Here is a 16,564-nt window from a genome sequence, read left to right as displayed (position 1 = left end):
CCATGTGGATGGGCGCTGCCATTTAGGATGCGCTCCGTGCGTGTTGGGAACGGGGCCGGTTAGGAAGGGGCAACCCTTCCTACCCTAGCACGCCCCTTCCTAACCCTAAGATGTGCGGAGTGCGTCCCTAATGGCGGTCTGTAAACCGCCTTAGTTTTACTAACATACCGAATTCTCTAAATCTGTAATATCTTCCACATGCATCTAGAATTAATTTCATTTCTAATGCTGGGAGCATACTGAAGAACTTTGTAACTCATAAAAAATTACATCCAGTTGCAGAACCTGTTCAGCTGATGGCAATACTGAAAAATCAGTGTGTTATAGAAACAAAGTTCTAAATCATATAAGTAAATTCAATCACTCTTTTTTTACCATGTTGGTGGTATTACTACATCAAGCTGTCACCCTCACTATGGTTTTGACAAATGCAACTATTATTAATTTTTATTTAATACTAATTTTAGTTTGTTCTAAGAAATATTTTATATTACAGTAATTACTCCCTTACATTCTGCTATCAACTGAAATGTTATTTATCCCAGTAGCATTATGTGTTTAGAAGATCATAAGTATTTGATACCCAATATTTCAGCTTTAGCTCTCCATAGTCAATAAAAAATGGAAGAAGGCAATCCAGGTTATTTTTTTTTTACCAGAACTCTGGTTTTATGAACCAACTTAAGCTGAAGCAACACAAATAATGACAACCCATCTATTCTCTTATAATCAAGTATAGTTTTAGAGATTTGTACTGCCTATGGCAATGTGGCATGAAAGCTTCAGTGTGCTATAACACCAAAGGTGCCTATGCTCTACTCCATACTCACAGTTGTTCTAAATCAGAGTGGGAATGATGCAGACCTCCAGATGATATTGAGTAGCAATTATTTATTCATTTGTTCATTCATTCATTGATCTATACTATTTATGTATCGTCTCCCAGCCCACAAGTTCTCCCAAGGTCATGAACATATAAAAACAAATTAAAACAATACAAATATAAAACCCTTTTTAAAACTCATTAGAATACTCTTTAAAAACTCCTAAAAGTATCCAAAAACAATCCTAGGCCCGTTATAAACGGGCACCCTAGGACGGACTCAGTCCGTGCTAGGGTTAGAAAGGGGCGTCTCTTCCAGACGCCCCTAACCCTAGGACGGACTGAGTCCGTAACAAATGGTGGTGGCCGTTCCACACGGCCGCTGCCATCTTGATGTAACGGATGCTCTGCGTCCACACATTGCGCCCCGGAAATGACGCCGTGAGTGCACGACTAGCGTCTCGTGGCGACTCTTCCGGGGAGCAAGAAGGAGCGCGATTTTCGCGCTCCTTCTTGGCAGCGTCCGGGAACCGCACCATTTGGCTGCTGTGGTTCCCGGATGCTGCAACCGGCGGCGGCGCGAGACGGCCCCTTCTGGGCCGTCTGTAACGTGCCCTAGAATCCAGTTTTGAAACAGTTAAAAACAGCAATTTCCACCATTGATTTCCATGCACAACAGCACTGTTTTGGCTGCCCATTGGAAGCTTAAAAAGAGATGAGGACAGCCTAACTTCCTGGGATAGAGAGTTCCATAGTCGAGGTGCTGCTACAGAGAAAGCCCTGTTAGGTGTACCCACCAACGTAACTTCATGAGGTGTTAGGAGATGAAACTTGGCTGAAGGTCTCAATTTTCTGGCAGGCTATTATGGGAGGAGGTAGTCTTTCAGTTATCCTGGCCCCTTTTTATTTAGGGCTTTGCAGGTCAACACCAGCACCTCAAATTGAGGTTGCAAACAAATTAGAAGCCAGTGCAGTTCTTGCAAGACTAGTGTTATATGGTCTTTAAAATGCACATCTGACACCAGTCTGGCTACATCATTTTGCACTAGCTGCAGCTCCCAAACATGATTCATATAGAACACAGTACAGTAGTCTAACCGGGAACTAATTAAGGCTATGGCTAGATTTGCCTTCCCTAAGGAAGGCAGCAGCTGGTACACTAGCTGAAACTGGGCAAAGGCGCTCCTGGCCACCGTAGCAAGCTGGCTTTCCAGGAGCAGAGCTGGATCCATTCCTAAGATATGAATCTGATTTTTTAGAGGGAGTGCAACCCCATCCAGAACAGGCAGTGATCCCATCCTAGGTTGTTTTTCCTACTGACCACCAACACTTCCATGTTGTCTGGATTGAGCCTCAGTCTGTTCACCTACATCCAGATGTGAACTCAGTAATACTGCAGCCTGTTTGGCATCAGTTGTGAAGGAGAGATAGAGCTGGGTATTAACAGCATGATGATGACACCCAATTCCAGAGCTCCAGATTACCTCTTCCGGCTGTGCTGGCTAAAACTGCTTGGACTTGCACTCCAATACCTTGAGGGCCATGGGAATCCCAACCTTGTTCTAAGTACTCCATAGCCAAATGTACCTCATAGCCAAAATTAGACAGTGAGGTACAACAAAGCTTGGGTTCTTATAACTGTGCCAGAAGATCACCTCCTCTCCGCAGTGCTATTGTTCTGTTTGGTACCATGTGCCATTGCTAGCACAGTATCTCCTGAGGCTGGGCAAAAGGAGTGGGGTGGCAAAGTGGTTCCTTTATGACATTTATTGTGACACGTCATAAACTTAAATGCCTGTAGTTAATGGCCTGGCAGGGTGACATTTGCACTCTCTCTCTCTCTCTTGTAACTGGTTCCCCCATCTTCCATAATGTCTTTTGGTATGATGCAGAATTGCTCTGTAATCTAACACAATGTTCTTTAAAAGCTGCAGCAGTATGAATTGCATATTTGGCAGAATAATCAGGAACTGAACATTGGGCCATTTAGAGATATTTAAGGGCAAAAAGGACATTTCAGTTACATAGTTACAAGCAATGATAACTGCATTAATGTTTAGCAACAGCAAATTGTAATTAGATATATCTGTGATTCATCTGACTTTATCAGGATACCTATTGGCATGAATACTGTTGGTGTTAGCAATTTTTGTACCATTTCAGTACAAGATAGCTTAGGTCACCAATGGTTGCAGTTTCATTGACATGTAGTGTCAGAATGCCAAAACATTTGTGGGACTTCTGAAAGCAGTCAAGCAAACTGAAGTATAACATATCTGAGAATCTGTTTTGAATTACATCCTTATTTGCTCTTGGCAAATAGTGTCAGACTCAGACATGTGAACTTGCTGGGATACAGAGATGGATTCTCCATGCCACTCTGAAATACAGAGAGAACAAATCAGGATAAAATAGTATCAGAAGATCCTCCACAGGTCTGAAAAGGTATCATTTAAAAGCCTTGCAGGCCAGCTAATCTAGGGTTAAGATCTATAAATTACAGGCAAGGTAGAGTTAGAGACTACCTGTAGCTTGCTCCAGAGTCACAGCAAGAAATTTGGGCCTCAGTAGATCTTCAATTTTTGTTGTACATAGATGATCTGAAAGCAATCCAAGTAGCTAAATCAATAAGAGACAAGGTGACATTTCTGCTAAATTATCTTGACTTTCTGAGTAAAAGTCATGTTCCTCTAGTTGTGCTTTTTTCTAGTCTGGCAAACTGAATTCCTAAGCAAATAAGCATAAGATAGTAGCTGCTGTTGGATTTTAAAAAGAAAAGAGGCAAAATAAAGGATATGAAAGCAACCACAGTAAGTTTAGGGTGGAAATGGAAAGAGCCACATAACCTATCCCACTTTAAAAATGTTGTAGGATAAGTTATCCCATTATTTTTACTTTTTCAAAAGCTTTGTAGCTTAGGTCTATGGAACTGTGTTTTCTTTTATAAAAAGAATTCTCAATTAGATATCAAGAACATAAAATGCTGTCTCATCTTACATTTTTGAACAAATCTCCTGCAACTTAGAGAACTCAGTACCTTGGCATGGCATGGGACCAATCTAGAGACGTAAATCTTACATAATTGTGTTCCTATTTCTCCCAGTGGGAGAAATTGTCTGAGATTTTGTGCATTTTCATGATATTTGAGTTTTCAGAAAGTCTTATGCAATATATGATGGTTTCTATGTGAAAAGTAAATGTATTTTCTGCAAAATACGGTTTGGCACAAAACACAAACAAACAAAAAGAATCTGCACTCTGTCATAGAGACAAAAAATCTTGTTGATGTTGACTTTTTTCAGCTTTTTCCCAGAGAGAGAGAGATTTGTGAATACTTTTTACAACCCTAGACTGACACTGTTAGAGTTAAAAAGAATAAAATTAACATTTATAAGCTAATTATTTACTTAGCAGAAGAAACTGACATTTTTCAAACATAGCTCAAATATACTTAAATTAGACATGCTTGGTTGTTTTTATTGTCATTGTGACTCTCATAAGTGGACCTAATGATCCCTTTCTGCTGTATGTTATGTGCTCTTTTGCCTTGCATAAGACACAGTGTGACCATGCAGTAATCAAAAGTGGAAGTTGCTAATGAAGTCATGGTTTATGCTTCATTTTCTAAAATTCCTGTCCCCACTTACCATCTCCTTCATTTAATACTATAACCTTAGAAGCCAGGAAGAACCACCTAGTTCACCTTCATTAAGTCCCATTATATACAATGGTGTAGTAAAATCAATGCACTTGTAGAAAGTGCAGGATGAGTCCTTCCTGAATCTTCATTCACAAAGAAAAGCCAGAGAGAGTAAAATTGTGTACTTTATATAAAATGGCAAAATCAAGGTTTGCTTTTTGGAATTTTTGTGGGGTGGATAATATTTTCAAGCTGTGAATGGTTGAATCTTTGGATGCAGAACTCATGGATACAGAGGGCTGATTGTAGCACTGATATTTAATAATTAAAATTATTAAATTATTGGGTTCATTCTCAAGTCACACTAGATTTAATCTAAAGAAAAAATAGCTTAATTTTGAGCAGCCCTCTCTCTCTAAAGTCTGAAGTGCCTTTTCAAAAGAATAAGGAAAAGGGAGGAAAAGAAGACAGAGGATATTTGGCTTTCGAATGGTAATACTCACCTGCAATGGAATCAAAGGAATCAAAGTAAAGCAGCAACATGGGGAAGGGGGAGGGGTTTGGAACTACCTCGGACCACAGACAGAGTGCCTGCTTGGGCTCTGACACAAAACACAAGAGATGGGAAAAGGAAAGGGGAAGGGGGTTGGAACTGCATCAAAACTCAGACGATTGTCCACCTTCTGTATTTCAAAGCAGAGCCCAAGAAAAGGGAAGGGGAAAAGGGGGGGGGGGGGGTGGAAACAAAACCGGAACAAAAGCTGGGGGGGCCGCCTGAGCTCCAGTGAAGAACAAAGAACAAAGAACTGGCAGGGCTTTTTACAGGGTTTTTGCCCTATCATGAGTGGGAAATGTTTTCCTACTTCAAAGCAAAACCAAATTTACACATTGCTTGATCTATGGTCAGCCTTTTCGATGGGAAAGGCTATCGATTCCGGAAAAGCTGGCACCTGCGATTCTGCAAACTATCTCAGTCATAAATCTGTCCCAAGGTGTGAAGCATTCTTCTTGTTTTGCAATTCCTAAGTAAGGCTTGCTGTATACGTGGGGTGTCCGCTTCGCTGTCATGGAAGACAGTAATCATTTCCCACCATGCCCTTCGTTTGGGTCATCAAGAGAAATGGCAACACTCTAAGGATGCTCAATTCCATCTATAAGCTTCCATGTTCAAGCAATATAAAAGGGAACAGCCAATTACCTCCACCAAATGCACTTTGAATGTGGGGGAATTTGGGGGTGTTTTTACATAATTCCCTACCCACTAACACCCTGGTCTGGCATTATTTTTGAAGGTGTAGAACAATGCATAGATTTGCCATTTTGTCCTTATTTAGAGTGAAATCCTGAATGGTACTTAGAAAAGCTGTTTTTATTAGATTACAATTTACAATCCACCAGGCAGCATAGGCTGTTAGCACATTGGCTGGAATAGTCTGATAATTATATTAATAAAAGTAACCTTTCCAAGCTCTTACTCTGTCAGCTGAACATATTTTTAAAAAGTAGTATCCTTAAATTCAGTGAGATCTGCTTCCTACTGATGGTGCAGTGGTTAAATGCTTTACTGCAGCCACTCACTCACAAACTGCAAGGTTGCGAGTTCAGTATCAGCCAAGGGCTCGAGCTTGACTCAGGCTTGCATCCTTCTGAAATCGCTAAAATGAATACCCAGCTTGTTGGGAGCAATTAGCTTACCCCTTGGCCTGTTACAGACAGCCAAAATAAAGCTGCTTCGAGTCACAGTGGAGGTATGTGCAATCATGCTGGACACATCATCACAGAGTAGTCTCTGACAACACTGGCTCTTCGGCTTAGTAACAGAAATGAGCACTGCCCCCTTGATCGGACACTACTTGGCAACCTTGTCAATGGGGAATACCTTTACCTTTTACCTATTACTAAGAGTCAAAATTCATCAACATCAGGGGATCTATAACTGGTTGCTCAAATAAATTCTTTCACCCCATGCAGCTGAACTTACTGGTCAACCAAAAATACATTATTGTGAAGCTCACCATTTCCCAAGGAACAAGATTATCTTGGGCTTAATGCTGTCATTCCAGTTATGACCTTTAAGCTTGGAGCTGGAGAGAGGGAAAAGAAAAAAAAAAGAAAAGAAGATGCTAATGTAATCCAATAGTTCACAGGTTGTTATTGTTGTGTGCCTTCAAGTCATTTCTGACTTATGGCAACCCTAAGGCAAACCTGTCACCTTAACCTAACTCTAAAGTCACCCAGTGATTTTCCATGGCTGAACAGAGAATCAAAACCTGATTTCCAGAGTCTAGGTCCTATGCTCAAACCACAGAAGTGTCCAAGAAGTGCACCAAAGAGATGGATTTTTTGTGCTGATGAAGAGCATTATTGCTTATCTCTCCATTTAAGGTTTGGGTTAACTGGAAGCTTTGGGCTCCTCTCATTTGCCAAAGACTGATTCTCTTCCCACCATGCTGAGCATGATAAAGATAGATATTCACATTCTAAGTGAAATGGACATCTCAATTACTGTACCATGCTCTATTTAAGTCCCCATTCAAATAACAGACTAACATTCTGGTGAGTAAACAATGTGTGTGCATATTAAAAACCATAACCAAAAATGCCAGTAAGAAGAAGCATGCAAATTTGATGCATTTTAGGAAAGGGAGAAATATTAGCTGCCTTAGACATGAAAAGAAAAGCAATTTTGAAAATGACATGCAAACAGATGTGTATTTGATCAATCTAGTACTGTAGATCATCTATGGGACTCTCCAGGCTGCTTGTATTGTTAATATGCAGCAGGTTCTTCATGAAAGTTGCACTTGTACTCTCATTATAGTGTAAGTGTCTGATGACAGATGTTTCAGCTAACTGGGGACACTGGCTAGCATGTGTAATTGATGCAGCTGGATTTCTTTCAGAGTGTTAAAAATCCTATATTTAATTGTACATGAAGTGGGTAGGTGTTTTAAATCCTCATATTTTTTCACAGTACATCTTTTTTCAAAAGAATATCATTTCCCTCAGGGGACAAAGGACCAATGCACCAGTGGAGTTTGTAATTGTAATGAATCAGTATTAACTGATGTTCAGTGTTGTCATATACAGTATGTAGCTCTAAATTTTTAGTTTCACACCTGGACCAGTACAAAATATAACACAACAGGATATAAACAGATCTTCACTTTCTCCTCCTCCTTCCCCTCCCAGATTGCCTTATTTAATTAATTTTCCCCATGACTTCCCAAACCATCGTGCCCCCCACTGTCCTCAGAGTACAGAGTCCTTCTTCAGAAGGAGGCATTGTGGGTACCATGCTACCTGCTCCACTGTCATAGTAAATACCATTTAAAGTGAGGGGCATGATATGTTTAATATTTGCTGCCATCATGTCAAAACAGCAGTTGATCAAGCACTTTCTGCAGTCTGAGGAATGATATCATCAGAACAAATAGTGAAGCATAGGATGAATACTCACTGTCCATCAGTGATGTCTGTTGCCACCAGCTCTTTCCTTGCACTGGCAGGAAAAAGCAATCAGTGTGACCTTCCAGAAATGATAAGCACCAGGAGTGTCTAGCTAGGGAGATGTGGCTGCATTCAGTGCTGCAATATGAGCCATAGAGAAGGGTGGCAGACAGCCTGCTGGTGAAGAAAACCAAGGAGAGATATGTGATAGTGACCCACTTAGTAGGTGGGGACCCATCACACCCATGTTTCACCACTGGAGGAATCTGATAATCTGGTAATGACTCAAGTCAGTTTAGGTCTCATCCAGTGTGTCCCAAAGCCTTGGGATTTGAAAGTAGTTGTCCCTATACAGATTAAGAGTTTTCCCCCTAATGTCTAAATGATGAATTTCTTGCCATGGCCACATTAAGGGTGAATTATCAGAACCAATCATGATTAAACAACAACAATAACAGGTCAGGAGTATATTCTTGGGAGATTCTGAAATAAAAAGAGGTTACTGTAATTTCTACACCCAGCTCCATTGCCTCAGTTCTTTCTTGGACATATGGACAGTCATTTTGATGGCATAATAAATGGAGACATGTCCTTTCCCATGGAAGTTCTCATCTGAGCATCATTACTTCAGTACATGTGCAGGAGGAAAAGCTGCCAACACCACACTTCACACCGGGGGGGGGGGGGGAATAATTTCTAGTGGCAATTAAAGCTGGCTGACAGTTCAAAACAATGTACTTAAGACTGGTTGATACTTGAAAAACACTACTACTGATATGTATCAGCCCATACATTTGCAATAAATACTGGATTTTAAGCAATAATTTCTATACTTGTTATGTTAGCTTATGTGAAGCATTATCAGTTAAAAACAAGGGGTGTGAAGAGGAGAGTGGAGACTCTGTTGTAAAATGCCTTCTTTTGCCAAAATGTAGACTAATTTCTGGCAACATTTTAGGGACTGTAAGCCACTTGTGATGTTGTGATTGGAAGTGTAGATTTCCTGGTATAGTTCATCAATATTGTAAGAGAGAGCAATGGCTTACCGAAAGCCAGAGAAAGCTAGGCTTTCATATAGAAGTAAACTAACCATCTATCACCTACGAGTGTCATAAGGACTGATAAAGAAATGTTTCTTCACTTTATCATTTGCCAGAAATAGTAGCATGATATTTTCAAGGACATTTTTTAATAGTAGCATGAAAGAAAAAGGAAAAGAGCATTAGGAAGTCATCCTCAATTGAGTGTCCTATATCAAGCAGTACTCGTCCAAGAATGTTTCAAAGAGGTGAAAATTTGCTTTCATATACACATATATCAGACTGTATTTGTTTGATACAGTGGGCATCGCATGATTTTTGCAAATGCTGCTCTTTCATTTAATCTGTCACACAGCAGATAACAGTAGCTGCTATGTATAGCCTGCTGAAAAGTGTGGAAATGTTATTTCCAAAAATAATACACTTCTTTTTTGTTTAATCACCATTCTGGCACATTAAATATGTTCTTTTGTATATTTTGCTAAGTGACACCCAAAGCTAAACACATTTGAATCATTTGAATCTATAGTGTTTTTCCAGTTGAAATAGCCATGAATGAGTCTTGGGGGCTCGACAGACAGCCCAACAGGGATGAGCTGGGTTGGGGATGCGGCAACTGAACACCATGCCCCCAACCTGCTCAAAAAGGAGCCACAAAACATGGTTCCAGTTCCTGGTGCTACAGGGGTACCATAAGGGCCGCAATGCAGCCTTATGATGTCCCTCATGTGCATGGACACTGCACATGAGCAATGTCATCATGGCATGCTCCTTCTGGTCAGCCATGTGCCAAGATGGCACCTGGGTGCCTCGAGAAGGGCTTGGAGCATGTAAACTCTCAGCCCTCAGGCAACCTAATTCAGGCCCAGGCCAACCCAAAATGCCACTCTGACTTGGGCCTTGGTTCTTTATATCAGTGAATCACTTTCTGGCAGTATAAATTGCTGGTGTATGGGTGCTGATCTTCATTGAGGCCACAGTCATCAAAGGCAAAACATCCTGATCTGGACTGAGTCAAATGCACTGATATAGCATAAAAGATAAAAAGTAATAGGTAGATTGACTCTTAGATTCTTAACTTTTTAAATTATTTAATTAATTTCATAAAATTTATTGGTGTAAAAGACCAGGAGGGCCATCCAGTCCAACTCCTTCCATGCGGGAAGACACAGAAGATTATCACACTAGCTGCCTTTCCCCATTCTGGGCACAGGCTGAGACTGGGATGGGACCGTGTCTTATTGTACAATTCCATGCCCAGATCATTACCATCCCATCCTTCTGTTCTTACATAAAAATCCTTCTTTTTCATAATGGGAGATGTTCCAATTGGGGACGGGATGGTAACAATTTTGGCACAAAGCTGTGTCTGCTCTGGTACGAATCGTGCCAGGGCTGTGGCAACTGCACACACTCGGCCCTGATTTGGGCTGCTGCCATGATTTCAAACTGGACTGGGAAAAGGAGCTGTATTTTGATGCTCCTTTTTGGCCTTGTTCTTTGTAAAAGACACAGTCTTGGTGCAGTTTCTGGCCACACTCAGGGTGTGCATCATCTAAATGCTACATCTTGAACACAGCTGGAAACCAGTTTATTTGGTCTGTCTATTTCAGGACTTGGTTGGTACTTTCCTTTAAAGTGCTTGTAATTTTGATGAATTGTAAGTTACGGAGAGCCTAAATCCAGACAGTACAGTATTCTGAAATATCTCAGCCAGATATTCGTCCCACACTCTGGTCTCCACTTGAAATGAGGCAGTGAAATAGTGTCCCTGAAATTATTATCCTGACCATCCTCAACCCACTTGTTCTGAAGTATTCTGGTTGACAATGTTGATGACTAGAGCATGTTTGGTAAAAGAGGGTAATAACTATGACTGTACTTAGGAATCCATATTTAATTATCATATAGCAATGATACTGGCATTTTTCTTGGTAACCAATGTGTCAGCTAGTTGTTTTGCATAGTTTTTTTCAGATGGTTATAGGCCTCCTTGTTTATACTCTAGAAAACCATTACTTGAGCCTTCAAATTCCCACTGTTAAATAAGGATAGGATAGCTTTTTAGACATGAAAATGTGGACAAAGCTTCCATAAAGGAAATGGTGATTCCTATTAGGTTAAGAAGGTAAACCACTGCTGAAGTAGCTCATTTTAAATCTAATAAATTCTGATAATTTCTGGCCAGTATCAAATTTTGTGGTCAAAGTATTGGAGTGTTTGAAGTTTCAGTTCTAGATAGTGGTGGAATATGCTGATTATTTGCAACCATTCTCTTCAGGGTTCCAGTTTGACTTTGAGCTGGAATAGTTTTGATAACCCTGGTAGATTAGTACAGTGCTCTAGTTTGTCCTAATGAATAGGACAAATCTTCTTTAAGATTTGGATTGGGGGGGGGGGGCTATTGTCAAATATCTTCCAAGTATTCAAAAGGAAAACCTCTTTGAGGTTAGAAGTTTGTTAGGAACATCATCAGGAGGCACTTTATCTCAAACTATGTAGCAAGAGAGGCAGTTTTATTTGCTCAGATCTTAAACAGATGTCAGAAGAATCAGAACAATGTTGTATATGTAGCTGAAATAGCTTTCCATCTTCTCTGTTTCTAAGCTGTGTTGGTTAGCCATCTGTTTGGAGTTCTGCTAAGAATCAAGTGATAGAACACTAGCAATAAGCGACTCTGCAGTGATTATTTAGATAATCAGGAGTTATCTGGGCCTTTTATACCAATCTTTGCCTTATGAATACTATTCATAGAATCATAGAATCATAGAGTTGGAAGAGACCACAAGGGCCATCCAGTCCAACCCCCTGCAATGCAGAAAATCTCAATCAAAGCATCCTCAACAGATGGCTATCCAGCCTCTGTTTAAAGACCTCCAGGGAAGGACACTCCACTACACTCCAAGGGAGTGTGTTCCACTGTTGAACAGCCCTTACTGTCAGGAAGTTTCTCTTAATGTTGAGGTGGAATATCTTTTCCTGTAGCTTGTATCCATTGTTCCGGGTCCTATTCTCTGGAGCAGCAGAAAACAAGCTTGCCCCCTCCTCAGTATGACATCCCTTCAAATATTTAAACAGGGCTGTCATATCACCTCTTAACCTTCTTTTCTCCAAGCTAAACATCCCCGGCTCCCTAAGTCGTTCCTTATAGGACATGGTTTCCAGATCCTTCACCATTTTAGTTGCTCTCCTGTGGACACGCTCCAGTTTCTCAATGTCCTTTTTGAATAGTGGTGCCTAGAACTGGACACAATATTCCAGGTGGGGCCTGACCAAAGCAGGATATTGTGGCACTGTTACTTCTCTTGATCTAGACCAGGGGTAGGCAATCTTTTTGAGCCGGGGGCCGGGTTGCTGTCCCTCAGACAACTGGGGTGCCGAAGCCAAAAAATAAATAATTAAATAATTTTAAAAAAAATTAAATAAATAAATAAACCGGGACAAATGTAGGACAACATTTTCAAATGGTGGACACTTTTTTTAAAAAAAGTGGAGGACACGCAAAAAAAATTGCTGATTTTTTAAAAAATGTTAATATAAATGCATGTTTCTGAGGCGTCTATAGACAATTGCCCACCTTGCCCCTGCACGTGAGAGGCCAAAGGCCCCGGCGGCAATCAGCGGCAGGACTGGGCTGGGGCCGGTCCCAAGGCCTCACCGGGCCGCATCCGGCCCGCAGGCCGCAGGTTGCCTACCCCTGATCTAGACAGTATACTTTTATTGATGCAGCCTAAAATTGCATTGGTCTTTTTAACTGCCACATCACACTGTTGACTCATGTTCAACTTGTGGTCACCTTGGACTCCTAGATCCCTTTCACATGTAGTCTTGTTCCCAGGTGTCCCCCATCTGTGCATTTTAGTTTTCCACCATAAGTGCAGTACCTTGCATTTCTCCATGTTGAAGTTCATTTTGTTAGCTTTGGCCCAGCTTTCTAGTCTATTCAGTTCATTTTGAATTTTGATCCTGTCCTCTGGAGTATTAGCTATTCCTCCTAATTTGGTGTCATCTGCAAATTTGATGAGTATGCCCCCAATTCTGTCATCCAAGACATTGATAAAGATGATTATTAACACTGGGCCCAGGACAGAGCCCTGTGGGACTCTACTGGTCACTTCTCTCCAGGATGAAAAGGAGCCATTGTTGAGCACCCTTTGGGTTCAGCCAGTCAACCAATTACAAATCCATGTAACAGTTGCCTTGTCTAGCCCACATTTTACAAGCCTGGTTGCAAGAATATCATGGGGAACTTTGTCAAAGGCCTTACTGAAATCAAGATATACTATATCCACAGCATTCCCTTCATCTACCAAGCTGGTAATTTAATCAAAGAAAGAGATATGTCTGGCATGACTTGTTTCTAACCCATGTTGACTTTTTGGGATTATGGCATTGCCTTCTAGATGTTCACAGACTCTCTGTTTAATGATCTGCTCTAGAATCTTTCCTGGTATAGATGTCAGACTAACTGGAAGATAATTGTTGGGATCCTCTTTTTTCCCCTTTTTGAAGATGGGGACAACGTTTGCCTTCCTCCAGTCTGCTGGTACTTCTCCTGTTCTCCAGGAGTTCTCAAATATTATTGCCAATGGCTCCGATATTACATTTGCCAGCTCTTTTAAAACCCTTGGATGTAGTTCATCTGGTCCTGGAAGCTTATATTCATTTAGATTAACAAAGTATTCCTGTATATATCTTTACTCATTCTGTGCTGAATTTCCCCTATTTTGTCATATGCTTAATCCTCAGGTTGAGCACCCTTTGTATTTTCTGAGAAGACTGAAGCAAAGAAGGTGTTCAGTAATTCTGCCTTTTCTCTGTCTCCTGTTAGCATTTTGTCATCTTCTCCACACAATAAAAAGGGTTTTGGGGGGTATGTCTGCAGCAAAAGGAAGAAGAAGGAAGCAGCTTAAAGCCCTCCTGATCAATTTTTTGAGACTGTTGGAAAAAAAAATTTCAAAAATTTGATCAGGAGGGCTTTAAACTGAGTTATATGTGGGAAGGAGACGATATTCTGGAAGGCAAAAGGGTGGTGAAAATAGTCAAACTGCCATAGAGGAAAGAAGGTAAACATTGCAAAGACCCAACAGTGGGAGACAAAAACTAGTTATTCTTCATGGTCCTTCCATATTCCCTTTTTTTTCCCTTCCCCATCCCACCCCTCCTCATTTTTATTCCTTTGACTGTTCACAACAGCATAGCTCACTGTCCCATAGCTCACTTAAAACAGATACATTTCTGACATCACTATAAAGTTGATCTGATTTTGTGTGTTCTTTCTTTAACATATGGGGGGGGATGCACTGATCCATCTGCGTTGAGTTCATTTTGCATTAGGTATAACAGTTTTCCCACATCTCCTTTACCATGGCAATAAAGAGAAATACTTGTCTGTTTCATTTAAGGAGAAAGATATAACACTTATAACACTTATTGTGATTTATCATGTCAGATTACACCTACACACATTTTAAATCCTAATACAATAACAATAATAGTAAGAGCCATAATAAAAGCCAACAAATTAAAAAAAAATGAGACAGACTTAGACATCATAAATCGCCTATACAGACAAAATTCTCAATAAGACATTGAAAAGACAGTAAAATAAGTTTCAAACACACCCCTTTAAGCAAACTTTAATTGGAGATTTACAGATCCATGGATAGACATGTGATTTCTGATTTACCTGGTCATTAACAATGCAACATAAACAATTCACTTTTCTTCTAGTCAACTAAAAATACTCTCCCCACACATACTAGTCATTGACATTAGAATACAACAGAACATTGGCTGTTTGTCTATGGAGAATTTAGTGTTTCCTCATGTGATGAGGCAGAGATGATGCCTTCTTTTTTATGTTAGCTTCCCAGACGCAAGGAGATTTCACTAGAACATGCATGCAGTCACCCCAATACCTTGTAAGAATATGGAATCATGTGAGAAATCTATTTCCAGTTCACATTTCTTGCTGAAATATCTCTGGCATATTCTTTGCTCATTCCACAACTTGTGAAAATATTTTATTTCCAGCTGAAAGTAAATAACAAAATTCTTCTGTGTAAACCTAATTTATTGAGCCAATATTCCAGTTCACTGACAGCCAATTATCATTCTGCTCAATACTACTGAAAATATTTTCTACATTAATCAGAAAGAATTTCTGTTCCTGTATTGCCAAGAATCTCAGTAAACGTCGCACCTCTGAGCATTAATTATATTTCTTTTATTTCACTAAAATGGGTTTTATAAAGCTCAGCTACCATAACTATAACATACAGTAGATACCATGTATTGACAAATCTATGTGAAAAAAAATTGGTCACCAGTCTGGGATGAACCTGTGTGGAAAAAAGTGTTTTATACCAGTGACAAAAACTCAACAATGATGGTCCTTGCTTAGAACCAATCACTAGTGCTAGCAATATCAATTGCTTGTGGTAACAACACTAAATGCCCTAACATAAGTATTTGTTGTTGTTAACTGTGAACACACTGACTTTTGCACCAGGATCACCACCTCTTGAGTGACAGGCAGCCATGTGCAAACTGGAGAAATGCCATTCCCCTTCCAGAAGCTGACAAAAGAGACTAGCCAAATGTCTCTTCATGAGGCTTTTATTCTTCAGAAATTTCACTATGTGCAAGGCTACCTTACAACTCCAACACTGACCATCACCCACACTGTGACTTGAGGCACTCCCCTTTTATAGCCAGGGTTCCATGTGGCCTTTTTGGCCCTGCCTCTTCCTCCTGTGTCGCAATGATCTCTGTTCCCTGTCCAGGGTGACTTTGCACTTTTACAGCCTTTTGCAGCACTTTACTGCACTTAGTGACCATAATTTCTGATGTCACTTCCCATAACTTAGCACTGGTGGAAAAATGCCATGTAATCATGGCTGACAGTGACCAATAATAATAATAATAATAATAATAATAATAAATTTCTATTTCCCACCTCTCCCTGCAGATCGAGGCAGGATTACACCAGTCAGCAAATTTCAACAATAAAAACATATTTCAACAATATTAAATACATAGCATAAATATATATATACATTACTATCAATACAATACAGCTGGTTGACTCTCTGTAAAAAACATACAATACTGACAGAGGTGAGAATTGTACAGCAGGTTTGGTGGGTAGGCTCGCCGGAAGAGATCCATCTTCAGTGTCTTCTTGAAAACATCTAAGGTGGTAATTAGATGGATCTCTTCCGACAAATCATTCCACAACTTGGGGGGCCAAGGCAGAAAATGCTCTTTAGGAAGTGGTCATTAGCCTGGTATTTACGTAGTCTAGTGATTTCTTCCCAGTTATTCTGACAGTGCGGGGCAGATTGTGTAGGGAGAGGCATTCCCTCAAGTTACTCGGGCCCAAGCCATTTAAGGCTTTAAAGGTAATAACCAACACTTTGGAGTTTATTGCATTTAGCTTAGAACGGCCCCTGAGCATTTTTAAAGGGACCGTTCTGGGGACAGGAGGTGGCGGGGAACGCTGTATATCACACAGCAAGAATGTTGACGCCACTGAGCGTTCTGGAAACCGATTTTCGAGAACGCTTGAGAAAGCTGCTGCATTTTGAACTAATTGTCCAGTCTTTG

The 16,564-nt window shown here is 40.4% G+C and overlaps 1 protein-coding gene across 1 annotated transcript in view; it reads right to left on the bottom strand.

The window, feature by feature from the left end:
* The window catches only part of SNTG1 (syntrophin gamma 1), a 169,472-nt gene that overhangs the window by 97,737 nt on the left and 55,171 nt on the right, over positions 1-16,564 (bottom strand). The window contains exon 11 of the mRNA XM_042464439.1: positions 7,441-7,582. Coding sequence (XP_042320373.1) covers positions 7,441-7,582 — 142 coding nt within the window. The remainder of the gene's footprint in view (positions 1-7,440; positions 7,583-16,564) is intronic.

This window comes from Sceloporus undulatus, chromosome 4 (assembly GCF_019175285.1).
Source record: "Sceloporus undulatus isolate JIND9_A2432 ecotype Alabama chromosome 4, SceUnd_v1.1, whole genome shotgun sequence".
In the NCBI taxonomy this organism is placed as follows: domain Eukaryota; kingdom Metazoa; phylum Chordata; class Lepidosauria; order Squamata; family Phrynosomatidae; genus Sceloporus; species Sceloporus undulatus.
The sequence above is the reverse complement of the archived record's forward strand: the minus strand, read 5'-3'. Positions and strand labels throughout refer to the sequence as shown.